Raw genomic sequence first — 27,556 nt, 5'->3', positions numbered from 1 at the left:
GAAAATAGAAATTATGTAACATACCCTTAATGGAGTCATAATGAGTTTGACCCTCCTCGGACTGCAAAGGACATCTAAAATAATAATTATATTATGACAGTGGTCACATTGGATTCATTGTATTATTGTAGCTATGGAAACCGGAGGTCAGTGATGACCCTTAAGCTACTAGGCTCTTTAATGGAACCTAGGCATAGGCACATATCATACTGTAAGTGCAGTGAGACTAGCCACTGGCCTGGACACCCGGGAAAATCATGGCAGAAACTGAAGCTGTCTTTACATAGACATGTACCTGGTGAGAGGGCAAAGTTATCAATCAAGATATTCCATGCAGAAAAGGACATCACTTGGACCTCTGGTGAAGGATTGCGGAATCCCTAAACGCAATAAAACAATGTAAATTAAGAGATCAAAACTGATTTTGATTTTGAGTCAGACATTCAAATCAGCACTCTAAGTAGTGCCGTTTGATCTGGAAGCTCGATAAGACAAGTTCCATACATCTAGGGTGGATACAGGATTTTAGAGAAGGGGGTTCAAAACATGGAATGCTGAAGGCTGTCCCCTGTGGGAGGGTCTGAGGGCATCCTCCCCTGGAAAATTTTTAAAATTGAGGTCCTCGGAAATGGGATTTCCAACATTCTGAGGTCAAGTCACCATGTTCTAATGTCTAATTATATTTAATTGAGGGGGTTTGACCAAATCCTCCTAGATCCACCCCAGATACATGTACATGTACACAAAATCCTGCTGTCAAAGCCCTTAACTTGAACCAAGTCAATAAAACATTTCAGCCGTCTATACAAAAAGCAAGCACTCAAGCCTATTAAATAGGAATAATTTCATGGCATCTTAACTGTTTGTCAACAAAGTTTCTCAGATAGAGCCTCGTGCTTTTTTATAATAACCAAAGTGCAATGTTGGAGGGTACCTGCTCTACAAGCTTTAATAAGTCATTAATCAAACTTCCTCCTCGGTGTAGAGTCTGCAAAAGAGAAACTGATGTTAAATACCAAGCCTGTTACTGATATATTTATCTTAATTTTATTTATTAAATGCACACTACACCGCACACTGCAATGCACGTGCACACTGCTGTTCCTAGGGAACGGTAGTGTGCATAATGTAGGGATGACAAACAAAACAAAGTTGGACAAGTAAACTGGAGTGGACTACAGCAGAGGACAAGGAAATTACATCGTAATACGACCTTGGCATCAGCACATCAAAAACCAAATATCATTTACCTCTCCTAAAACAGGAACAATGCAACACCAGCATTTGAGCACAAACAACTCCTTCTTTTCAGAAAACAATTTTGGAAACTCCTTCAACAAGCACTGAAAGATTAATATATTCATTAAGTCATGAGAACCTCCTGATTAGAATACTTTCCAAATAAGAAAACTCAAGAATATTGGGAATACTGTTTTGATGCAACACCAGACTTTCAGAGCTATCAATAAAGAGAATATAAGGGATCAGTTAGGAGATTTTAACTGTCCAACTTACTCCTTTCAGAAGTGGAACAAGAAGTTTTACAACTTTTTCTTGAGAAGACATCATGTGTTCCAGTCCAGCAGACATTACAGCTAAGGCCCTCTCTCGCACCTACAAAATGAAAAGTGAATCCTTAAAAATGCATAGTAAACAACTTTCTGACGACCCACAATCTACAGTATATGTCTATTTACTGCAAGAATGGACTGTTTAATAGGTCCTGTTATGACAAATTGTTGATGTAATTACTAAATTACACAGAGTAATAAATTTCACTTCAGCTACATGAATTTCAACCAACATACCTCTCAAGTCCCTCTTCCCCTCCACCCAACAGAACTTCCTCCCTGCCCCATACCACCAAGGTAATCCCAACTTGGTTGCAGCTGATTTTCTTGGATTGGATGGAATACTCAATGTGTACTCAATGTGTACAAAGATTCCCTGACATTTGTTTTTTCTCTTTAAAAAATCTTCTTATAACTACATTTACATTGTACCTTGATGGCTGAGCTAACAAGCAGAGGAAACACCAACTTTGCCCAGCATTCAACTCTCTTGATCATTTCAGATTTGGGAAGTTGCTGTAGTAACCTAAATAAATAATAAGAAAAATAAGCATCCTAGAAACCCTCAACCCTAACCATTAGGCCTGTGCACCTTCCATGTGTACAACGACCATTACACAACAAAATGAAATAGAACTATGATATACAGTGCAGAATTGCTACCTTTCAATCACACTGAGAGCCTCATGGTCAACAGTTACCGACTGTAGATCCTTGGTGAGAACTGATTCCAATGTGATAAGAATGGATTCCAGCTGAGGATAAAATAAAAACTTGTAACAGAGAAGTCACCTGGCAATTTGAGATGACTAACTATTATCAATTGGTTAAACATATTCAAATATTTCACTTTGGTGCATTCAAGAAACAGCACCAGAATGAGGTCAGGCTGGGTATTTTCATAGACGTCAAGTATTTTCTCCACCCTGACCTAGACTGGGCTCCATTGTTTGTTGGAATGCAGGAAAGGTCTATTCCCTCCTATGACAACTGCAACATTCAGTGTTTTGAAACTTCACCAGTTATGCTTGTTTACAAATGGGACTACAAGCTTCATTGTAACTTTTTTTAATTTTTTTCAAAATTTGAATATAATTTTCAATAAAGCTTATCCACAAGCTAAGTTTGGCTTAATACAAGAACACCCACCCTGCAATTCACAAATGAAAAATTAACATTACTATATTACCATACCTTGGTGTTTATTATTGCCCTGTCTAAATTCTGCTTAGCAAGACACCATAATGCCCGAGTACAAACTCCTTTATCTTCAGACTCTTGAATTCTTGTCAGAAGACCTACAGGGGATAAAATATTTGACAAGGAATTTAGTCATGATCGAGGTTAAATTAATGAGGTATCCGTCACTGGGGCTACTGGTGACTCATCATTACCAGAACATGACACTGGTTTCTCCATAACATGAAAGTTCCTGGATGGCATGGTATATGTAGTTCATTGCATTACTCCTTGGCATGTTTTGTCAGTTCACTATTTAATAACTTTTCAGTATCCATAATAATAATAATAATAATAATAATAATAACTTTATTATTGTCAAAAGGCAGTAGCCGAGAGGAGAAGTCCCCTCTACTAATCGTGGACACCTACCTAGTAACCTAATTAAAATCATTTGTTCAAATCTGAATTACAAAATTATATTTGATTATAATAAAGTTTCCATATAACGCGCACTCTGATTGGCTGAAAGAGTGTGCTTTATCAGAGAACAGAGCACGGGTTGATGACGGTAAGTTGGCTTTCAAATTTTTGCTTCGGAATTTTGACAAATTTGGCCCAAATTAAACATCCTCTGTGATTCAGACAAACGCAATGGAAACAAGCTATTTGTCTGTAATAAATATGGCTCACAGAAACCAATGTTAGCAACAGTAGTGTTAAAACTGTACTAAAATAACAAGTTTTGCTAGATTCCCGCCGACAAAACACTTGACTACGTCTCGTGTTTTCCCCTACACTTCTTTCGTGCTCTATCGCTTCCTGCGTGCTTTAGAACAGAACAGAGCACAGTCGAGGCTTCTTTATTTGTTAAATAATATACCCTGGGGTAGAAAAGCAATGTGAAGATGAAGAGTCTTGTCCAAGAGCACAGCACAGGTTATTCCACTTACCATCAGAATAATGCATCATCCAGCATAATACTGAACTTCATCAAAGCACAACTGGTGGTTAAACTACAATTCTAGCAAGTATTCCAGTTTTCCAAAAAAGTGCCCTAAAGTGAGCTCCTTCAGCCAAAGTTTTCTATTTGGTAATGCGTTCATGAACATTTTAGAAACCAAATAATTAAATTTTTAGAATTTGCGAATATGCCCACCTTTTAATTTTGAAGTTTAGAATTCTTAAGCAAGTAAAAGACAAGAAACATCTTACCTTGAAGGAGGTCCTGACCATCTGAGAGACAAATTGAACTGTGAAAGACATTTGCAATTGAATTAGTGTTTCTACCAATTTAATTAACTGACAAATATCTGAACCAAAAACAAGGATTCAAATGGTATTAACATTAATTTGACAATACTATGTGAGAGATCACAGTTCCATAAGATAACTAATAGCAACAAATCGATCTAAGATAACAGAGCTAAATTGCCTTCTAATAATATGGCACAAAAATAGCAGCAACTTATGTACATGTAGGGTTCATTAAAACTAGAGACATTGCAAATTGAAGCTTTTACATTCATTTCCATCCAGTCATTAAATACATACTAATTGCTCCCGTATACCAACCTAGCTATCTGCTCTTGATACAGACAATGTCCAAGAGTCTGTAAAGATGCTTGGCAGAGATCTGACTTATCAGACTGAATATCTCTCTGTAGAAAAAGGAATATTACACATCTAAATGATGTTGCAACATTTACTACTTAGCAATGACTGTCAACCCATGATAATAATTATTCTAGCCCCCTACACCCCCCTGAACCTTCTCCCTCTAAGCTCAGAATATCCATCCCCCTTCAGTGCCAAATAAACTTTGGTGTATAAATGAATGGACAGTGGACATTTGCAAAAAAACTGCCAGCAATCCAGTCAAGAGCATGACAATTGGAAGAAAAATCCATGATTCTCCATGACAGCGAGACCCTAACTTGAAAACTCGAGACTGAGGGGCATTCATGACTCATCATGTACTGGGGTTTCTGATGTCCATCCTCCAGTCCAGAGCTCAAAAAAGTCTTGAATTCCAGCTTCCACTTGCCCTTCTGACAAGTAGCTCTCAAATATTACTTGTCCTGGGCAAGTCTTAGCTTATCATTTCTTTTTAGTTGTTGGACAACTTGCCTGGGCCCATGCCCATTAGGCAAACGAGAATGAAATGTAACTCATCCAGCAAGAAAATCTACTTGTCCCCGTTGAATGGACAGCACTTTTTTTCGAGCCCTGCTCAAATCCTCACTCATAACCTCTAACCTGTAAATCTGTACAACTTTATCTTACAAAATATTATGCTCATTCCATACCATGTCTGTTTTGAGAATAAACTTATTAATTTGGGAGCTATGTCACAACAATATCAATTAATGGGTCAAACTTGATTCTTGATAATGTAAGTCTTTCAGTGTACATGCACTAATCTGGGACACTAAATTCATACACAATCATAAATTCTCTATCCCCTCTGGCAGGTTGCTGAATTTATTTGCTGCTGTAATTTGTACAGGAGAGTACAGTTTTCACTTTTGGAAATTACAGGATTAACTCACCTTTAGGACTACGACAACCCTTGTAAAAAAATTTAGGAGTTCATTTACAAATACATCCTCTTCCTCTCTTAATCGGCTGAAAAAAAATAAAGAAGTGTATAATTAGGCCTCTCCTCACTCTTAATTGCATTGGGGTGATTCTAAAATGAAGACCTAAGACCTAACACCCGATGCTCTGTCAAGAAATCACATTATACTGAGCTTGAAAGCTGGGCTTTGCTCGATTGCTTGGTGAAAATATTAAACGTACCAAGCTAAAAAATGGGGCATGAAATTATGTAGAAGAACAATTATTATAATTATCTAGACAGTATTCGAATCATAGCACACTTTCCATGCAGGTGCTACGCCAATTAGAATCATCTCGACTTCATAGGTCTGATCATGGACCTAAAGAAAATCTGCTCTTGAAAAGAAAACTAACGGTTGAAATTATATTCCACCTTACTGATTTCACTTTTGAACCCTCTAAATATGTTTAACGCAGTTTTCCTTGCCACTTACTCGGTCATTCTGAGATACGCGTCGACTTGATCATCACCAGCCGCCATGTTGTCTTCGAGAACGCGAAGAAGAGGTTCGACTAGTCCCTCGCATTCTGGTATTGTTACCATCTTTTTTTATTTCCCTGAATGGTCTTCAAACGATCAGTTCATCAAATTCTGCGAAAATAATGAAGGAACAGGCATAAGTCTTCTGTTTATGTATGCAATATTACACAGAAATTTACAGTGATCAGCACGCTGCGTGCGTCGAGAATCTCAACTGCAAACCGAGTCTAATATTTAGATCGTGCACAGCCACAACACGCACGGACTTCAATGTGAATCGTCTTCTTACCTTAATACTGCGATTGCTTCATAAGATTCTAGGAAAATTCTAGGGAAATTGTCAAACTCTTCACCTCCCAATCTACTTTCAAGAGTCTTCAGGTCAGTTCTGCCGCGAAGGATTCTCTGCAAATCGCGCCAAATTTATGAATCAGTTCTCTGATTGGTTGCTGATTTTCCTTCCCAGGTTTTCTCGATATCTTTCGGTAGCTAGTTCCCAAATACGTAGAGCACCGAAAAATTCGTGACATCTGCTAGTGATTACAAAAGCTTTTTTTAATTCAAAACAAATCGTTTTTGATACGATTTTACGCAGGAGAAAACCATTTATTCAGTAGTTCTGTTACTGCGGTCTTTATTAAGTGCGACACGCACGTTAAAGATTGATAATGTTCTGCTATTAATACCATTGTCTCTCTCAAAAATGAGGTTACGGGAACAGGCAGGTTACGCTGAGGTCGCAACTTTCACAGCCTCGTTTATTACCTTCGGAGGGCTTATACTTTCGCGATACCGGTAGATGCCGGTAGATAACATTCGTAACAATGTGTCTCTTCTTCTTGAGGGTGGGTTGTTCGAAACCTTGATCATAAATCCCACGTACCACTAGGATTTTTTATTCTTTTTAACCTGACGTTACTAATTGAACCGTTCAATCGAACTCAACCGAAATAAATCGAACGATTGGGTTCGATTAGTTCGATAATCGAACAAAATCGAATCCAAAAATTTGTGTGAGAGAGTTCGATTGCGTTCGATTTCCGAACTAATCGAACCCAATCGAACACAATAGGAAAATCTTAAATTCATCCTATTACAACCAGATAATTGGACAGTCTGTCTAAGTAAGAGTTACAAATGAATAATTAGCTAGTGATATTTTTATTGATGTATAGACTTTTGGCATGGAAAATACATTGAAAGAATAAACTGTCTGTAAAATCGAACCTAATCGAACCCAATCGTACTAATCGAACTTGATCGAGCCCAATCGAACTCACTCGAACATTCGATTGCGTTCGATTGGTCAAATTTTTTTGTGAGAGTTCGACTTTGTTCGATTACCGAACTCAATCGAACCCAATCGCGTGATTACGTTCGATTTGGTTCGATTAGTAACGTCAGGTTTTAAGGATCACCCAATACGCGACAAACTCTAAACAGGAGCGAGAGCCCAACCTACCAAGTCATTTTTCTCTTCATTCTCTCTTCTAGATATTCTTTGGATTACAATTAAGCATTTTCCCCCGCCAAAATTTACCGGCAAAGGAACAAGTTGCCGTTCCAGAAACTTTTAGGATTGACCAATAGCTCTCAATAGTGTAGGATTTCTAGGATCCTTTGGGCAAAAGCCAGTTATAATTCATTACGGTTACCATAAGAAACCTTCAACCAATGATGGCTAAGATTTATTACCAAACGATCTCATCCTCGTTATAAAATAAATTTTGTATAAGGCAAGGACATGGTGGAGAAGGGGTAAATGAAGTCAACGGGAAGCTTTCTTTGTAATGATATAACCAGTGAACCAGCCACGTAACAGATATAATTTCCCTTTACTGGATAATTGTTTCAGCTTCCTGATTGATCATGATCAAGACTGAAAATCAGACTTTTGATATTTCAACATCAGCAAGCATGTGTAATTTTGAACAATATTTAGTAATTTAGTACTTAAAATACTCTTATTTACAAAATTATACATTTCCAATCTGTAGCACTGGTATTCATTAAGTTGCTGCTGAGTACTAGATATTCTTGTGGTTTTGGAAAGAGCATATTGTATCCCTGCAGGAAAGAAAAGATCTGCTACTCAAAAAAACTTTTTTCCAAGAAGCTCTCGTCACTGTCTGATTAAATGTCTATGTTTCTTGACAAACAAATATATTTTGTTTTCTCACTCTAACATGCCATTCCCTTGTGCATAGGAAGCAACTGTTCATAAATACCTTCACTACAAACTGAAAATGTCCAGAATAACATTTCAGATATACTTTGTAAAGCAAAGTCTAAATATTAAGGCTGATTATTTCTTGAGGTTTCTGGCATATCTTTATTTAACAAAAAAAATGTACTTCGTGACACAAAAAGATGTCTTTACCTCAGCCAAACTAATAACCCATGCCAAAAAAGTCATGGCAAAAATGATCAAAAACACTCAGACACAGCATAACAGCATGTGGTCTTTGTCTGGCATTCATCAATGTTACGTTCCACTTAGCAAGCATTATTCTCTGCAGTAAGCTGTGAATGCAGTTGATTCTAATGCTCATTGTTGCCTTTATGAACACCTTTCCAATACTGAAGCAAAAAGTCTACTGTAACCCAAATGACTTACAATTGAAAATTTAGCTTAATTAAACATAGTTTGACCAAGAGAACAGTTCTCCCCTAACTGCAAACGTCATAATGTGGATGTTTTCATAATTTGCTAGTACCAACATATTGATGTCCGCCTACTTTATATTAATTTACCTTTTATCTAAAAAAGCAAGTCTAACACTAGTCTACAACCACTGCACCTAATATAGTTACAGTAATTTGAACATAAATCTCACTTTTGTACACATTTATTTGAAAACCAGCTAAAACTAACCAATGCTCTCCCTTTATGAGGTTTCTGAGAGGTAGTGGATGGGGAAGGTGAAGCAGACTCTCTGCTTGATGTTGTAACCCTGCCTTCATCTACTGATCCTGAGTGAAGGGCAGCATCTGCTGTAAAACATTTACAAAATTCCATGTACACTCCTCAGAAAAAAAGTTATAATAACTTAACACTGCAAAGTTAAGCTCAAAATTATTTATCCACAATAGAGGTTTATTAACTTAATAACAAAACAAATAATGGAGTTCAGTTTACTTATGAACAGTCAAGGACTTGTTTTTCTTTAAAAAAAAATTAGCCTGCAAATTACACAGATGTATTTCCAGCTGTCAAATACGTCTGCACCTGCAGGCTAAAAACATGCCAGCAATAACACAAACCTCAGTGTTAAAAGTTCCCATTACTGATACTCAAGATAATTCAATGAACAATTTATTGCGTAGTTATTATTAACCCGAGAGTGAGGTCTTAACAGAAAAATCTCAAACGGGAACCTTGCGACCAAGTGATAGTGAGGTCAATACGGCAGGGCTGAGGTTTAAGATCTCCCCATCCAGATCGAACATTTGAGATTAATAAGCAGTTTATTATATAGCTTTTTGGGGGGTTTTACAGGTCCGTAATTGGCCCATGGACATTACATGAGAATAATGCCCTAGTCTTAGCCAATCAGAGCAGGCATCATATCAGCTACAAACACAAGTAAAATAATAGAGAGTAACACTTATTATTTTGTTGGCTAGACTATTAAACCCAGTCTGTAGAATCATTTCTGCCAACACGTTCATCTGGCTCTGTATGAACAGCTACTGAAAGTCTCTCTGGTTCACTCTCCTCCATGGCTTTGCTGACAGAGGACTGTCTGGGACACACCCTTTGGGGTAAGTTAACATCTACCCCTTCGACTTTGCCATTTTCTTCATAACACTCCACCACCACATTCTGGTTCAGTGCTGCCCATCTCTTTGAATACTGTTTAAAATGTTTCAAACTGTCAAAGTACAAACCACCAACAGCCAAAGCGATGAACAAACCATTGACCATGTAAGCAAACTTCACTTCCTCAGTGGTTCGCTCAGCGATTGCTGAAGGAGTCCTACTGACACGTGACCAGATAATCCACGTCACGGAAGTGAGTAGCATTGTTGCAAAAGCAATGAAAAGCCCAATGTGTAGCCACCCTTTGGTGCTTACTTCAGGAAAACTCCACTGCAAAAATCAGTAGTTTGGAAAGAACAGCAGGTGAGGAAATTGTCATACTATTATGAACTATTATGAACAGAAGCTCACGAATAGCAGTTAATATATAATATTTACTATTCTAGATGGTTGATTCTAACTTGTACATCTGTTAATGACACTCAAAAGGACATATTCTGAGAAGTGAACAGCTTTCTGAGAGAAAATACTCAAGGAAAACTGCTAGCTTCAAGGAACACTGAATGATAATGTCCCAGGACAAATATCTGGGCATATTTGTTACGTCAAATGGGGGCTATGGTGTTTATTATCCTTCAAATATTTTTTGCAACACTCGCATATTCCACACTTTTAGCCGGAGAACATTTACTTATGTGACACTCTTAGACTAGTCACATGTGAGCAAAAGCATTTGATGGATTATAATGAATCAGAACAAACCTTCCAGAAGCACTTCACACTATGCTTCTTTGTCCTAAATTTGAACTTGCACAGCTCACAGCTTTCATGTCCAGATTTTGAAACCCAGTTCAATATACAACTCTGATGGGCATACTTAACAGTTCCAGTGCATTTGCAAGGTCTTATGAGCTCCTCATCTTCATCACCACTGTGACAAATGCGACACATCAGGCCACAACTTTCTCGCAATTCAGTAAGCTTGCTGAGTGACGAACAAATGCTTTGATCTTTTGAACTGTTCCTGCTGGGCTGCTTAACCTTTAAAATAGCACTCCTTAGAATGGATGCTGAACTACTCCTGATCGTGGTCAAGTTATTACATGAGTCAGGTAATAAATGAGATGTATTCTCGCTCTTTGAACCAACAGAATTCAATACCAATAAACTTTGTGACTTTTTTCTCTTTTTAGACTTGTGACTGTTACTGACATTCTCTTTTATGACAGGCCCCTGTTGCGTGCAAAAGAAGCAGTATCCTGCAGATGATGAACTTGCACCACTCTCTATAACTAACATACCAGGACCTTGACATTCAGTGACAGAAGTTTTCTCCGGAACGTCCTTAGAACATTTGAAATCTTCTGCTTCCAGTTTTTCTGAATCTGATTCTGTTGACAGTAAAAGTGGTTCACTGGCCATACCAAGTTTGTTACTAATATTGCAATGGCTGCGTCTTGTTGAACAGGAACTAATAACACTGTTCTGGCTCAAACAGGGCAAACTTGTAGCAGATAGCTGGAAAATAAAGGACATAATACAATAAAATTACTTTAAGGTGATAAAACAAAGACAAGGAAAGTTATTAAATACTGACGATACTATTTCAACGTTTGTTATTTTATAAGCATCCTCGGAGACCAAGAACAAAAACTTGGATTACGAAACCAGAAGTTAAAATAAAATGGGATTTTCTTGACATTCTATACAGCCCCAATTAGGGTTAAAGGATTTCATTAACAGCGTGGCAACTGGTTTTCACAGGTGGGAAAAATGTTTTGAACTGAACATCTTTATACAAAAACTTTCTTCTAGATGGTTAAACCAAGCAGACAAAATTATCCTCATAGCCAGTCAATTTGCCCAGTGCCCAGCCCTTAATAAACACCCTTAGGGCTGGCATGGGTCTGGGTGTGGACTAAATTCCTATTCATTGAAAAAAAAATTAAGAACAAAGCCTAATCATCAAAATAGTAGTAACACTAATTTGAGCTGAAAGGAACAAAAGAATGACTCATCAAGAACAAATTATCCTTCATGAAGTATTTGAAAACTGAAATAACACAACATGGTTATCTTATTTGCCCTTCAATCTCTACTTTTCAAATACAAATCAACCAATGGTGTATAAATCCAGAAAAAAGGTAGTTAGGAAATAAACAAAAATTCCTGCAAGAACAACAGCTACATAGGTCAGAAAAACTGACATACAAGCAATTTTAGTTTAATGTGTAATAATAATTATTGAGGCATTTATACATGTTAAAATACTGAATGAATTCAATGATTTTCTGAAGGGATCGAACTTTGCAGATATACTCCTTTTCGAATTTTCTTATCTCCTATACTTTCGCACTAGGTTCAAGTCTTCCCAAAGACTCGTACAATTTGTTAGAACTTGTTTCCGCACTGAACTAAGGAACCGTAATTAAATTTTGATTGCGCTATATTTCATTCAAGGTTGTAGCTATATATCATGCAAATTGAGCAGAAAGCCTGTTGATAATCATGATTTAGCATTAATTCTTCACTACCAGTTCGTGTTTCGTTTGATACGCTGAAACCCGCTAAGTCAAACCTTATCCAGCACAATGATGTGGTAAACACAGTCTAACCCCCCGACCTTAGCTTTCCGTTCTTATTTTTCGATTGTCTCAGTAGATATCTAATTAACGGGACATTTCCCTCACCAGAAGCGAAACCACTTGAATTTTTGGGAAGTTTCGCCAGCGTCAAATGAAGATATTTTCTACCGGAAAAGAAACGGTTACTTGACAACTAGTTTAACCAGAACAAAGGCAGGAGAGCTTCAAAGCATAATCAATTTCAGCACACAATGCATGCCTAAATACCAAGAGGGAGTTATTTTCGTCCATGTAAACACTCCGTCAAAGAACATTTCTTCAAACTTCAAACAGAATTTCTCGGCCAAAACTTACAGTTTTTGAATCCATAGTTGTGTAGGTCAGCACAATATATATTTCTTCGTGATTAAGTGTTCCACACGAGATAGGTGTTCAAGCAAGTCCTTTGAGAAATATCTGCCTGTCCGTGCTGAAGTTAATTCACAAGATTAAGTGTCCTAGCCACTTCCTAGAGGATATAAAAGGGGAGAAATATTCAAAAACAGATATTAAACGACAGGCATCTGTCAAGTTTGTGTTGATGTCGCCAGGAAGCCTAAGTTAGCGATTTTATCAGCTGCCCACGACATTTGAGCTTATGAATTTACAGCAATACTTCAATACCAAGCTTGTAAGCATAATAAAAGCTTGCGCATACCGTAAATCCAATGGATAAATTCGGTTAAACACCATTTTCTAACACTTAGACAACGTGTCAGCTTGTTTATCATGTTTATCTATCACTCGCGTTCTCTTGCAAATGACTACAGATCGAAAAATAACCCGAAGAAAAGAACGCTAATGCACAAATATGGCGAACAAATATTTTGACAAGATGTTCACGGGATTCTCAGGTGCACATTTCACGGGATTCTCATGTGAAACTGTGCCCTGCGTCACATGAAAATCCCGAGCATTCGATTACTCTATGTAAAGTGCGAAACTACAGTAATACCTTCTCCTTGTCTCTTCGTTTAGGATCTGGTATTCATCATTTGGAGAAACCCACGCTAATACGCACAAAATTAGACAATTTTGAGGCACTTTGATGTTTTACATCCACTCGCCCCAGTTCATCCCTCTTCCCACCTTGTCAATGAAGAAGTGTTTCCGTAGTCACGTACAGGTCACGCAGACGAAAAAGACAGATAAACACAGCAGAAATAATATTGCCTGGTTATTGGTGAAGGGGTGGTGGTGAAAACTTCAGCATGGTTTTGGCCAGCTCTTTCAGAAACTGTGAACTGGCAGACAGGAAGAATTAACGAAAGGAGACATAGAGGCGCGCAATGAAAAAGCTTGAAAAGGAATCAAAAGCCCGGGATCAAAAGGCCACTTCCTGTCACACAATATCATCCACTATTGAGAACTGGGCGGTTTATATAAACAAAGGGAATAAGGGAAAATCCGGGAGAAATTGTGTTTAAATGGTTTTTTGAAAATGTAGTAGCAGGCTCGACAATTGAGGATCGAAGAAACTCAGTCAGAACGGGCTTTGGGATTATTGGCAGGAGAGAAAAAACAAGAGGTCCGGTTTTTAACATCTTTTTGCTGGAGGCTATTATTTATATATTCTGTTGCCGTAAACTTCCGAAAGTAACCACCCCCCGAAAGTAACGTCAAAAAAATGAGGCCGCTAATAAATCCCGAATGTAGTTTTTATGCAAGAACTATACCCGAGTGGAACTCAGTTCCTGCTGAAGTGACAAGCGTTTAGAGTCTCGTCTCTTTTTGATCTCAATAGTGATTTAGTTACATTTATTTCCTTTTTTCTCTTTGACATCTGCGGCGATGGGTAAATCCCTTTGCAGATTACGTATATGAATGTAGAGTGAAGATGCTAAATTGAAAACTCAACCGGCTCACTGAGGTATTAAGCAGTGCATCATGACGGTACAAACAGTTAATGGTATCTCGGGGAGGTATCCGGTCATCTCGCCACCAGGGAATTTCGCCACCAACGGCGACGAACTCGCCACCACCAACAAAAAGATAAACTAGTCGAGTAAAGTAGTAGAGGTGAAATGATCAGATTAGCTGGCAAATCGGTTTGCCGCGCGCTCGTTTTGTTACTTTCTTGTTATAGTAGTCTTTTGCATCGTTGAAATGGACAACGCATTGCCTTCTTAGCTTTTTTTTCGAATGGCATATGTAGATTATTCCTCGTTCTTTTATCTACTGCCTTATTAGTTTATTGGTGATTTTATAAAGGAGGCTACTGGTGCGAAATATATTGTAAATTATTTTGGACTGAAACACAGTCGACAACTTTATTCAGTTCTTTTGTTACTGCCAAAGAGTAGAGCGTGCACTTTACGGCGTTGGGTCATAACCATACTCTGACAAACCCGAGATTTTCGGTAGGTGGAGGGAAATTTTCACGATTGATCAACAGATTATATACATGTTGTGCTTTCGATTGTTGCCGTGGATGAAAAAAGTAATTCTTCCTGTCACATCTCAAAAATCTTTCCAGGAACAAGGAATTGAAGATAAAAGTAATATTGAATAAAGTAGCAGCTCAAAACGAATTTTTGTTGGAAAGAATGAAAAGAAAGAAAGCATTTCTTTTGTTTATCAACGGGACTGGATACATTAATTTTCAAGACCACTTTGGCACCAATACGTGACGAATACTGACTTTCTGTTTATTTTAATTTATGTACCTGTTATTCTAAATCTAATTTAAGACGTCGACTTAAGTTAACAAATCGAATGTGGTTTAGCGTGGTCTGTACTTTTATCGACAACGATACGCGTCATCACAGTAGTCAAAATGTTGTGGACGCGCGAGGCGCAGCCGTACCCGTATAGCGAAATCTGGATCACTGGATTGTCTTGCCAAAAAACGCTTACATACCACTTTTCTTGGGGCACGCCCCGCCCTTGATCTTTATAACCTTTTAGCGGTCAGCGGGAGACACCATTGCAAAATGTTGGCGCATGTCTTCTGCTGCTTTTGATCCGGGAGATTCCACGGGCTACAGGCCATGGCGGAAAAGTGGTGTTACGAAGCGAAAATTATTTGTCTTGGCTTTTGAATTATTCCAACAGTGTTGAACGAAGCAAAGCAGATAATCAGTCTGTGCTCTGCGGGCTTCTTCGTAGAAAAAATATAAAACGCTAGGAGTCATTGTGCACGTTTTGTGAGAACAGATGTAAGCTCAAGTCTGCGGCGAGACAGGCTGATTGCTCGAAAATCGTAAGGTGTGTGTTTGTGCGACTTCATCGTTCAAAATGAGCTCAGCCCACGGAGGAAGAAGAAGGCCGCTTACCAGGACAACCTCTTCGTCGGAAGACCAAGCTTTGAATCAAATTGCTCGAGAGGTAAGCAGTACATGTGGTTAATCTTTACATCGTTAATTTTGATTCGTCGCAACCTTCCCAATTACCGGACCAGAAATTTTACTATTGAGAAATACAGCCTTCGTATACTGCTGAATGATTTAATGCTTTGGCTACATTCATTTGTCTGGATGAAGAATTATAATGAAAAAGTTCTGCTTGCGTTGGATAACATTGTATTTTCGTGTTCAAACTTCTTGTCAGTCTATTTCTGGATGGAAGTTACATATCGTGTACAAATTGTCAATTTCTAGTGGCAGTTTTTCAATCAATGGGCCAAAGTCACGATTCATGTTGTGGTAGTAATTTATAAACACTTATTTTGGATTAGTTTAAGTCGAGTTTTTTTCTTGCTGCTTCGTCTTCAATTTTTTTCATTAGGCAGGTCTAATTAGTTGTACTAAGTTTTTCCTTTACGTCGATAGTATTTTCAGCGCGAGACGTTTTGCCGGGGCGTGTGTCGTTGTTTATAATTTACGATTGTTGCCAAACTGACTTTTCTGGTGGGCGGCCACCTAAACCATTTCCTGTTAAATTTCGGCTTCTCTGAACTGTTTATGAGGGACTTCCAGCTGCTTCTAACGGCAATTAACACCAAAATCCATACTCTTCACTTTACTCACTATACAATACTAAAAAAACATTAACTTTCGTTCCAAGCAGCACTGAAACTTCGTTTGCAGTTGAACACAATAAGTTTTAAATAAATGGCAAGAAAAATCAGTGTCACTGAAATTAATTTTGTAAAACTTTACTGAAAATAATTCATTCTTGATTATCCATCACAGGCAGTATTCCAGATCCACTCAGTGCGATTTACTTTTATTTCGTACTTTATCTTATTTCTTATTTTCATTTTCTTATTTGTCATTTTAGTAATTTTGAAACCAGAGTCAGATTTTAAGTTTACTCATCTAGAATTTTACTCCTCTGAAATAAGACTTCCGTCCCACTATTAACTAACCTCTTTTCAGTAATTATGGCTCCCTTTGGTGGAAAATACAATGTAGCAGATAATCATATTGCCTAATATCTACACATCTCAGTTCTGCAACATTTCTCATTGTTTAAACTTCAGATATTGTGAAGCAAAGTACAAGTGCAGTGTTTCTCAGAATGTAAACCATGAATTTTGATTTTTACCGATAACTGGATAAGATCTCTGAGTTTGCCATTGATCTCATCTGAAGGTTGTGTCTATTTATGGTTTCGTACAAACTGCTAGAGCTAAAAATTCATTTTCAGACAATAATTGATACATATAGTCAATATCAAAGTGATTTACTCAACCTATTTGAATTATGATCTCTTGAAAACAAGTCGTTACAAAATGAAGTATTCTGTGTTTGCAAATGGCAAGGGTATATTGCTGAATGCTCAATGCATAACACAGAAGCCAAATGCACTGTTTACTTGCATTCACTCATTTTTGCTTGTAGTTAGCTTTTATTTGTTGGAAAAGACAGCATTATACTGTATTTGGCTCATTCTGACAAACAAAAACTAATCACAAGCAAACATAAGTGAAAGTAATTGCAAGTGAATAGTACATTTGTCATTAGGTGTTCTGGATTCGGCGCTAGGTGTTCCACAAAATAGACTTGCCGGTTTGCAAACCCAAACTGAAAGCTATCATAAATCACTTCATTAATCGGTCTTTTTCAAAATAGGCAGACATAAATATTTCACAGTGCTTTAACTATGGTATTTTGATGGGCGGCAATTTCATTTTCTTGTGATTTTGGAGAAGTTGTTGTTAAGCAAATCTTAAAATAAGAATACTAACTGTAATCTATTGCCCCTTTGTATTTTCTAGGTGTTAGGCAAAGTATGTTTGCCTGTTTGCAAACTGGAACTGAAAGCTATCATAAACCACTTCATTGATTGGTCATTTTCAAAATAGGCTGACATAGATATTTCACAGTGCTTTAACTATGGTATTTTGATGGGCAGTAATTTCATTTTCTTGTGATTTTCGAGAAGTTGTTGATAGGCAAATTCTTAAAAAAAGAATAATAAGTGTAATATATTGCCCCTTTGTATTTTCTGCCAGTGTATGGAAGCACACATACATGCAAACTTGCTGCATGAATCTTGTGTCCTTTGTCTTTGAATTGTTTTGCCTGTCTGTGAACTGTTTCCTTTGCCTAAATTAATATTTAAGCAGTTTGGATGAGTTGGCTTTTGAGCCAACCCAGAAGCTCACTTCTTATTATGCTAGACGCATTTAAAACTGATATATTTGTTAGTTATATAAGCTTCACTTGTTTTCCACTATTTTCTGTATTTTTTTCTTCCTCTGTGATTAAAACAGTGTGAATAAAGATGTGATTTGATTGGATTTAAGTTTGTGTCGTGTATAATGGCTGTAATTATGTACTTTAGGCTGAAGCACGTCTTGCCGCTAAGAGAGCAGCCAGAGCTGAGGCGAGAAGTATTCGTCTGAAAGAGCTTGAACGCCAGCAACAGGAAGGAGAAAATGTATGTCCACATAGCCAACAATGAGTTTAGTTGCTTTATTTACATTATCTACTGCAGAAAGGTGCTGTAAATTTGGTCACTCTAGAACCAGTAGTTACAAAGAAGGTACAAGTCACAAGTCCCAGGGAGTTACTCATGAAGTTACCTCTTTATTCCCATTCCCCTCAGTCTCTAACCCTACCATATCCCCAACGGGATTCTGTATCAACCCCTTCACTACCCCCACATTAACCATACTTCAACAAGATTTTATCTATTTTGCACTCTCCTAGATTTAAATACCTGCTGTCTCTGTCTTTATAGTCCATCTTCATCTCCATTACAGGGCTGTCAATGAGGGCCATAACCTGTAGCATCTGTTACAGCTGAGCATGCTTGATGGCCCTCTTTTGTTACGGGTGAACTTGGTAGTTGATACAATTCACCCATAAAGTAACAAATTTGTTACAGGTTTGAAGATCAAGGCTAAAGGTGAATCAAAACTGAATGACAGCCCTGCATTAGGCTATGCAAGAAATTTCCCCATATTTGTTAGTCAGATAAACAATTGGTTTTAGACTCCCCCTTCCCCTTCGATGAAAATACACTAGTTTGAAAAAAAATATAAGTTAAGGCATCAATTTTAAAGCACAGACATAGCAGATTGGATACGCTTCAGATCATACATTTGTCTGCACTGCATTCTTGAATTTTTTCAAATCACACACAATATGAGTGATTAATAGTTCAGACAAATGTGCTATGCTAAGGCTGATGGACAAACATTTGGTTTTGCGTCATGGCATACAGACAAAGTACCCCCATGGTCCACGCATAATGACTAACATCGTTAATCGTCCTGTTATCTACATGTAACTTAGTCAATAAGTATTTCAGCATACCACCTTTATTGAGCTTGATTTTGTAGGAAAATTGTAAAAATGTCTTGTTACACATGTATTCTGTATTGTGCATTTGCAGAAAATATCCATACTTTCCCCTCTTCCCCCCCCCCCCCCCCCTACAGAAGGGTTTGGAATTTCTTGGGAGTTGGGGGATCTCCAAGACCAAACATTTTAAGAAATGTATCAAGCTCAATTGGGATTTCAAGAGGGGTGGAGGGGAGGGGGTTCTTAGAGAAAATCCCTGCCTTGGTGAAGGTCTGGATATTTTCTGGAACTACACATTAGACATTCTAAATGAATATTGTGTGCAATGTACATCTGCAATGCCATAAAATTATAGCTTTTTCTGGACTGGCTTGTGTCAACCTATCTGCAGTACTTTATTGTTGTCTATAAGAATGTTCCAGCAAAATCTGACTAAAGGTACATGTACATGTAAATTTAAAAGTTCAAATAGGCCACGTTCGATATATCAATATTCTAACATGGCTCTGAGGCTTTCAGGTTAAAATTGCCAATTTTAAGTTTCTTTTGTCCCTCAATTCCCCAAAGAGACTTGGATACAAAGTCAACACCACTAAAATAATATAGAAGTTTGTCCTGAAGACCTCGGAGCCATGCTAGAATATTGATATACATAGAACATGGCCTACTGGTGTCATATTTTAGGTTGATGATGATGACCAGAGCATAAATGATGAGCCACCAATCCCACCAGCAAGAAAGCAGAAGGTAAGATGGCTACTGGATGACATTATTTATTATTGTTAACTCAGGGTATCATCAAGGGCCAGGCACAAGGCAAATTGACCAGCTGTTAGGATGATTTTGCCCATGTTTCTTATAAGGAAGTTCAGTTCAAAAAGTTTTGCTCGCCTGTGAAAACCCATTGCCCTCCTACTTAAAATGTTAATGAAACCCCTGCAGCGTAACAACTTGGTCTCTTGAGGGCTAATTTGTGAAAACCACTAATATTGTATACATATAGTTGATGATGCTCAAAAGGTGACCCACTGGAGCACCTGCTGCTGTCAGTCTTTATTGAAAGCACCAATGTCTTAGACCAAACATCATTGTTTGGAATGACTGTCCAGTCCATATGTATGATATTGTATCAGATAATTTACTGGCAGGTAGTTATGCAGCATACTGTTGTATCCATAATGTCCTTGTGCCCAGCTCCTGTTAAAAGTATGTGTTGAACATTTTATTGGGTTAAGAAATCCTGTCATTGCAGCTATTCTGTACCATATTATTGTAAAAATTCACAAGTTTCTTTGTGGTTTTCATGAAGGCTCCAGTAGCACGATCAATTTCTGCGGGATCATCAGGCATAAATACCACCACTAAGGATCAGAACATTGACATGAATGGACCACTGGTGCCTGAAAAGGTCTTGAAGAGCATTCAGGTTTGTGTCATTTATTTAACAAAAGATTCCATGTTGCAGTGCATCTGTTCAGTAATAGGTCACAGATGACATCAAAGTATGGTAACAACAAAAAAAGTGGCACACAAGGCCAGAGTTCCCATTAACGCACTGGTGTGCATCTTATGCGTCTAGTACGCACAAAAAAAAGACAGTTTTTTGGCAAAGTGCATCCCAAGGATACAGGATAAGAGTTTCAAAAATTTTAGTAATAGGTAAAGGAACCCTGAAAAGCCATAAGAACCCCCAAATCACTGGGGGTTACAATGACCCTCAACTATAAAAAGTAGTGGGAACTCTGGAGGGAGTAGCCCTAATTCCCTCTGGAATTTCCAATCCCCTCGGTGGTGAGGGTATTGATATTTTCTGGAACCACACAATATTATTTGGCACCAATTCAGATGTCAAGTAAGTGTCTCAAGTGTGACTGACATGATATTTTTTTCAATTCTCAGGACAATTTGAAAGAAACAGAAGAAAAGTACAGGAAAGCAATGGTATCAATTGCTCAACTAGACAACGAGAAGCAGGCACTGTTGTATCAAGTGGACTGTCTGAAGGACAGGTACAGTGAAGCAAACATGATCAACCAGGAATTTCTCCTAGCAATATCAATGCATAGTCTAATAGGCATGCCATGAGAATGAAGAAAATTATCAAGTTATGGTACAGGCATTATCAAAAGTCCTTACGTGAACTCTTGCCCGCTGCTCAGACTCACTAGTGTGAACATTTCCTGTTTTTAATGACGTTGAATTTTCATGTCATAGGCTGGCTGAAGAGGAAGAAATCTCAAGTGAAGTTAAGGCTGAATTTAAAGAGAAAACAAAGGTAAATGCTGTTTTCGTGACCAAAAATTAAGATAAAAAACCTGCCATTTTGCACAGCATATAAGTGACTGGTAGCAAGTAATGACCTGTATTTTGTTTGTTCAGGAATGCAGTAAATACCAAAAGACCATAAAGGGGAATGAAGAAGAAATCAAGAGACTAAATGAAGCCATTGAATTTAGAGATAACTTCTTGGCGGTAAGTTTGTGCTTAGGAACAAAATAATACTGCGGTCAGCCCTGTGTCAGATCCAGATCCAGATCCAGGTCCAGATGGTTAGGGTCCCAATGTTGTTTAAAAGAATATGCTGTATGGACTGAAATAAGAATAGAGATTGAATTATATTTTATATACAGGGTCTGCGTGCATTCCCTGGAAGTCCTTGAAGTTGAAAATTAGAATTTATGGCCTTGAAAGTCCATGGAAAGTACTTTGGGTCCTTGAGAAACCTTGAGATTTGTTGTTTGACTGTTTCCACGTTGTGGAAGAACTAAAAAAAAAGATTTATACTTGAACAAATGAGGCAGTTATCCCTTAAACCCGAACATCTAGTGTCACATTGTAACGGTATTCTACTGGATAGAGTCCTTGAAAAATTGGAATTTAGCCTGGAATGTCCTTGAAAAGTCTTTGAATTTTTACTTCAACTGCTCCTTAATGCCAAGAGGGGAACCATTAAAATAGGTTTTCATCCCCCCCTCACTTCTTTTCAACAGTGCTATTTTTCCTTGCATGTACAAATTCAGAAGAGATTTGTTTTTGTTTTTTTGTTTTTTTGTTTTTTTGTTTTTTTGCTGAGGAAAAGAGCGTTTGGACATTGAAAGAAGCCCTTCCTTGTGCTGTACTGTTTCATTCCCTGGAGTGTAACAGAAGATTTCTGATGTTAAGTTAGTAACTAATCTTGTTCTCTCAGGAGCGAGGTCTTTCCCTTTATGAAGACCAGGAATTGAAGGATTGCAAAGATCAAGAAGCAAGCACAGTTTCACTTAGAGATGCTATTAGTTTGGCTGTCCCTGATGAAACTTCTTCAGGTACATACAAGTCATGTTGTCATCATCATCAGTTCTCATTGCATCATGCGACACACAAATCCTCAATGGGGGTTTTGGCTCACAAACTCCTTGGAGGTTTTGTTAAGCAGGCATTGTGCTGCCCATGGAATGGTCCTACCCCTGGTAACCCACCCAATTCAAATTCAAAGTAGTCAAGAACTGAAGCTATCTTAAAAATTTAAGTCATCAACAACATTATTCCACATGGGATGAGAAGGAATCGATGATGACAATCCATGGCATATCATGAGAACATCTTAGGCTATTTACCAAGCAGTTGTGTGAAAAGAGGGAAATGAAGAAGTTTGTATAAATTAAAATCTGAGTGTGGGAGAAGTTGTATTATAAAGCAGGTATAGTTTTGAAGATAAATTTTTACTTAACAGTATAATTTATGTGAGTGTATTTAGTTTCTTGTTGTATAATATTAGACCGAAGCAGTGTGTCAGAGCCACCAAAGAGTCGTTCAAACAGTCGCCGTCCTTCCTTATCAGATGAAAAGGATGTATTAGTTTTACAGGTGAGAACATCTTTCACTATTATTTTCTACATCACTCTCCTAACTTTTGGTTATGAATTCATCCTAGAGGCACTGTGTGCATATCTCTTTTCTTTTGCCAGCACAAGTTGTCCAAAGCAAAACATGAAGTTTCATTCTGTATTTCATGATGTTTTCAGTTTATGCACAATGGTTTATTGGTTAAATGTTTAGTAAAAAGTTCTGCATCTAGTTAAGCCTACCCCCCCCCCCCCCCCAACAAAAATGCCATTTAGGAGCTCAAAGTTTTAAAAGACAGGTCATGTTATGGCATTTGTTTTTCTGCATTTTGAAGCTCATTGTAAGTTATTGTAGCGTTGAGTAGAACAAGTCCTCCGAGTTTGTTCAAAGGTTTTCTTAATATTATTTCTAATCAATATACAGTAATAACGTTTCTTTTTTTCTGCAGATTAAGAATCTTCAAGCTGAAGTAGTGTCACTGAAGAGAGAAGATACTGAAACACCCAAGGCAATTACAGCTGATTTAGAAGAACTTAGAAGTATGTGTTACCTTGGATTGTGCTTGTTCTTTTCCTTTATCCTTTCAAGAACATTACATCTTGTCTGTAATTCCTGGTCAACACTAGTGACATAACAGCAGGGTCAGAGCATTAACACAAACACCTTGTGTTAATACATACATGTAATGGCGTAAGCATAACAACATTACTAGAAAAATTATTTTTTTCTGTCATATTGTGGAGTTTTTATGTCGTTACATCATGAACCAGACTTATTATGGCCAGACACATACACAATTACACAAGTCATTGCAAAAGTAAAAGAAAAATGTACGAAATAAAACAGGCAATTTATGTGACTATACAGTTACATGTCACAGTGCTTTATCTGGACCCACCTTTGTAAGTGGGTTCTCCAGTTATCTGCCCCCCACAAAATCCAACACCCTCCAAATCAGTCTCTTTTCATAAACACTTCATAACAAGCTCGTGACAGCTCTCTTTGCAAAATAAATTGCGTTTACATTATTTTGTATTACTATCATCGTCATCATTATCATTATCATTATTACTATTGTTCAGAATTTTCATTTTCATCAATTTTCTAGAAAAAATGGCACCACTCTTTGACCCCACTCATTTCATCTTCATTGCTCTGTTAAAAGCATTTCTTGTTTATCATATTATTTTACACATTTTTTTAGCTCTGACACAAGATTTTATATTTAAATTATGCACTATAATGCTTTACCACATGTTGCAGTTCAATAGGTGTAAAATAACCACTAATGTTAAAACCTGTGGTCAAATAACAAATAATCATGCAACATCTTCCGAGTGCTGAGTAACAAATTTGTAACAGTTTAACTACTAACCTTATTGTGCACCTGGTGCTAGCAAACCAAAGCTTTGATCATTCTGTACCCGTGTTAAACATACACTGCTCTGGAGACCTTGAGACATTTAAACCATCAGTCACATGCAGTGTAGTCAGGGGTGTCATTAATGTTTTCAGCAGAAGAGCAACTGGTTTTCACAGTGGGACAAAACTTTTTGAACTGAACTTCTTTATAAGGAAAGCTTTCCGCAAGATGGTCAAACCAGGCGGGCAAAATCATCCTCAAAGCTGGGCAATTTGCCCAGTGCCCGGCCCCTAATGAAATCCCTTTACAGCAACGTGGTGGCTCATGTTTGGTAATGCTATGTTTCCGTTTGCTTTCCAGGAGAATTTAGTAGGCAAATAAATGATTTCAAAATAAAGCTACAAAAAGCTGAGCAGGACAATGCGCGACTTGAAGGACTTGTAAGTAGAACTGAAGGACTGAGATAATAGTTAAAGATGTCGCTGATTCAGTCAATTATCAGTTATTATTCAGTCGGTCATTCAATGAGTTGAATAGCGCTAATTGCTGACAACTGAAATCTCTCATGAATGGAGATCTGAGGGAAGAGATGATGTGCACACTGTCAGACGGACAAACGGGGGAGGGGGGGGGAGGGGTTGTCAAAGAACTGCAGGACATTGCAGGACTGGGTTCTTTCCTACGGGAGAATGATGAATCTTGACACAAATTTTTCAGTCCGTGGAACTTGATCACCTCTTCAGTTATTGATCTATTGCATTATAGTGGCAAGTTAACAAATAAAGTCACGGAACTTAAACAATCTTTCTTAAGAGTGCAGTAACCAGAGGAACAGGTTAGCGCTGGCATGACAGCAAAATACCGTCACATCAGGTTCAATATGAAAGATTGATCCACTAAACATTTTGAGAGACTGGTTGATTAAATGTGTTGCCTTCTTCAGATTAATGTAAATACAGTTTTACATGCTTATTGTTTAAGGCATAACATATCTCAATTGTGCAAGTTTTGGTCAGCGAAGAGTTTAGTGTAAACTGTTACAAATTATTTATTCAGCAAAAATCTTCTTTGAAGTGTTATTGTTGACAGCATGGAGGAAAATGTTTCATTGCAAATGAAAAAAAGATCAAATTTTAAATTGCTCAAACAAATGTTTTCATCCCGTCTCTCTCTGACAGCTTTGTTGGAGTGTTTACACTCATCTGTCATACTTTTGTGAGCGTCTTTAAAATTCCTTTACAACATAGAAATCTAAGATACTGGAACAAGAGAATGTGATAACTGTTGACCAAATGAAAATACCCTTCAGTTAATATTTTGTGAAACTTTGAAGTCCTATATGTTAAAAAGCGTTCAATTTTACTTTCCTGATCATTTCCTGCTTTTTTTGCTACCGTAAACGTGTTGCGTTACGTAGTTTGCGTGACAAGCTTGATGGCACGTGAATTATCAACTTGCTTATAACTGTCTTGTTTAGGTGGCGAGAGTGGAAAGTCAAGTGAAGCGGTACAAAACCCAGGCGGAGGCGGCGGTAAGAATTGACTTGTCAATATACTCACTGTTTTAAAACGTCAGAGGTGTCTTTAACTGTCGATAACGAGAGTGCTATCTTAATTTTCAAATAAGCTCAGATGCAAAAAACCCTAGGTTTTTATAGATTATCATAGTAAGATAATCAAGTACAATTGTCTTCTTACAGGAAGCGACGGAGGATTCACTCAAGGCTGAAAAAAGAAAATTGCAAAGAGAGGTTTGTTCTAACTTTTTTTCGTTTTTGTCTCGTCCATTCGTCTGACTGACTGACCTGACGGACGCACGGACCGACCGACCGACTGGCTGACGTTCACTCTGACATTAACTTTATTTTATTTTTAAGCTATTTATTTAATTTAAATTTATTCTTTTACTTTTGCAGCTTCGTAAAGCACAAGACGAAATAGGCGAATTGCAAACCGTTAACGATCACCTCCAAAAGAGATTTGATAAACTAAAGAGTAAAAGAAAAGACGACACGTAGTGAATCAAGATACACGCTAGTTACTAAACTCTAATTCAGTTAGGATTGCCATGTCTAATTCAGATCAAAGGACCTGACATATTCAGTAAATGGTTTGAACTCAGGCGCACTGGCCAGTTGATTTAAGAGAACAGCAGGAATCTTTTGCTCTTCCTGATTGGTTCAAAGTCGTTATCAGATAACCACTGCTCTTAACGGCGTCGCAGTGATATGACGCGCCTTCTGATTGGTCGAAAACTTTATACGAAAAAACTTCACCAATTTTCCAAAATAGCCCTGATGCTGATTTGTTTAATTAAACTGTTAAAAGGACTATAGAAGATAATTTTATATACGCGAGTTTATTTTATATTTTCGAACAAGAATAGCATTTTTGTCAATGCGGTGTTTGCTCGGTTTAGAAGAAGCAATGTCCGGCACTATATATCAAGCCACTTTTCTGCGATGTACAAAGTTAGTTTCAAATCGAAGGACACCTCAAAATAATACTATACTAAGGTAGAAAAACATCGAAGAAGTAATAATAAAACAAAAAGAAACAAGAATGGATGAGATTGGGAAAGATTCAGAAGGATGACGAACAACGAATGTTTTTTTCTAGACGAGTCACGTGTGATGTTTCTTTAACATCATTCGAAGCTATCGTGAAAAAAAAAGGACCTTAGTTGTCTAAGTGTTAGACGGGGCTTTTGTTTCGTAAATTTCTCGTTTTCTCAAAGGCTCCGCTTTCAGTCATTTCAGAGCACAAAAAGTACTTGCCGTTTACCTTTCCAAGTTGACGCTTATTTGATAATGCGGAACTGGCAATAAACCGTATTTAAGGCTTGAAAGCGGACAGGAATTTTCCTACCGTCTTGTTCACAAGGTGAACACTGACAAAACGTGTAGTGGTCAATTCATTTTCCTAGGACTAATAAATAAAGAAGGTGTGAGGAGAACCGCTGGGTTATTATACACGCGAAACAGTGTTAGTGTTGAGGGCTTGATATGAACACTGGAACTTGAATGTGTTAGTGTATCAGTGATTTTGCTCGTGGAAATTGTTTGTTTGTTTGTTTGCTTGTTTGCTTGTTTGCTTGTTTGTTTGTTTGTTTGTTGACAGCTACACTGGAATGGTCTCGGATCTTTGGGCAAACCACGATCCCAATGGGATCTGGAACGAGTGTGAGAATTTCGTGCCCCTGCCGCGCGAGCTTCGTGTCACCGTGAATTCCCGCACGGACATCTCGAGAAAAAAATTAAAAAGAGACTCTTTCACAGCCTGGCTAAACGCACGATGTTTCTTTAAAATATATTACTTCGCAGGAAAGGTTTTTTGTTTATTTCGTATTTTCGTGCGTATGGTCTCGTTATATTTGTGTCACGTTAAATTGAACATGTAATTCTTCTTGAGGGTCTCGTTTCAGATAATAAGAT

General features: G+C 37.7%; 3 protein-coding genes across 5 annotated transcripts in view; 1 reads left to right on the top strand and 2 right to left on the bottom strand.

Moving 5' to 3' along the window:
• The window catches only part of LOC145488422 (telomere-associated protein RIF1-like), a 20,018-nt gene extending 13,586 nt beyond the window's left edge, over positions 1 to 6,432 (bottom strand). The window contains exons 1-13 of the mRNA XM_081467289.1: positions 6,143 to 6,432; positions 5,807 to 5,964; positions 5,303 to 5,378; positions 4,326 to 4,411; positions 3,966 to 4,003; positions 2,766 to 2,869; positions 2,235 to 2,326; positions 2,004 to 2,097; positions 1,516 to 1,614; positions 1,251 to 1,343; positions 935 to 988; positions 296 to 380; positions 25 to 74 (exon numbers count right to left, since the gene is read on the bottom strand). Of these exons, the coding sequence (XP_081323415.1) occupies positions 25 to 74; positions 296 to 380; positions 935 to 988; positions 1,251 to 1,343; positions 1,516 to 1,614; positions 2,004 to 2,097; positions 2,235 to 2,326; positions 2,766 to 2,869; positions 3,966 to 4,003; positions 4,326 to 4,411; positions 5,303 to 5,378; positions 5,807 to 5,916 (981 nt within the window). The 5' untranslated portion in view covers positions 5,917 to 5,964; positions 6,143 to 6,432. The remainder of the gene's footprint in view (positions 1 to 24; positions 75 to 295; positions 381 to 934; positions 989 to 1,250; positions 1,344 to 1,515; positions 1,615 to 2,003; positions 2,098 to 2,234; positions 2,327 to 2,765; positions 2,870 to 3,965; positions 4,004 to 4,325; positions 4,412 to 5,302; positions 5,379 to 5,806; positions 5,965 to 6,142) is intronic.
• Positions 6,433 to 6,588: 156 nt separating this feature from the next.
• Positions 6,589 to 13,866, bottom strand: LOC145488438 (uncharacterized). 3 transcript variants are annotated; one of them, XM_081467312.1, is made up of 4 exons: positions 13,196 to 13,866; positions 12,556 to 12,709; positions 10,379 to 11,134; positions 6,589 to 9,946 (listed from the first exon to the last, which is right to left on the bottom strand). In XM_081467312.1, the coding sequence occupies exons 2-4, from the start codon at positions 12,568 to 12,570 to the stop codon at positions 9,485 to 9,487; spliced, it is 1,233 nt and encodes a 410-aa protein (XP_081323438.1). In that variant the 5' UTR covers positions 12,571 to 12,709; positions 13,196 to 13,866; the 3' UTR covers positions 6,589 to 9,484. The 3 variants fall into 3 exon arrangements, with proteins under 3 accessions (XP_081323438.1, XP_081323436.1, XP_081323437.1); XM_081467310.1 differs by having other exon boundaries at positions 10,379 to 12,709; XM_081467311.1 differs by lacking the exon at positions 13,196 to 13,866 and adding an exon at positions 12,899 to 13,072 and having other exon boundaries at positions 10,379 to 12,709.
• A 1,140-nt stretch (positions 13,867 to 15,006) lies between these two features.
• Positions 15,007 to 27,078, top strand: LOC145488439 (leucine-rich repeat flightless-interacting protein 2-like). Its single transcript, XM_081467313.1, has 14 exons — positions 15,007 to 15,567; positions 17,971 to 18,066; positions 19,620 to 19,682; positions 20,245 to 20,361; positions 20,835 to 20,944; positions 21,150 to 21,210; positions 21,315 to 21,407; positions 22,123 to 22,240; positions 22,693 to 22,781; positions 23,209 to 23,299; positions 24,484 to 24,563; positions 25,601 to 25,654; positions 25,823 to 25,873; positions 26,039 to 27,078. The coding sequence occupies exons 1-14, from the start codon at positions 15,478 to 15,480 to the stop codon at positions 26,138 to 26,140; spliced, it is 1,215 nt and encodes a 404-aa protein (XP_081323439.1). The 5' UTR covers positions 15,007 to 15,477; the 3' UTR covers positions 26,141 to 27,078.
• The last annotated feature ends 478 nt before the right edge of the window (positions 27,079 to 27,556 follow it).

This window comes from Orbicella franksi, chromosome 5 (genome assembly GCF_964199315.1).
Source record: "Orbicella franksi chromosome 5, jaOrbFran1.1, whole genome shotgun sequence".
In the NCBI taxonomy this organism is placed as follows: domain Eukaryota; kingdom Metazoa; phylum Cnidaria; class Anthozoa; order Scleractinia; family Merulinidae; genus Orbicella; species Orbicella franksi.
Note: the sequence above shows the minus strand (reverse complement) of the source record. Positions and strands in the feature narration are given on the sequence as shown.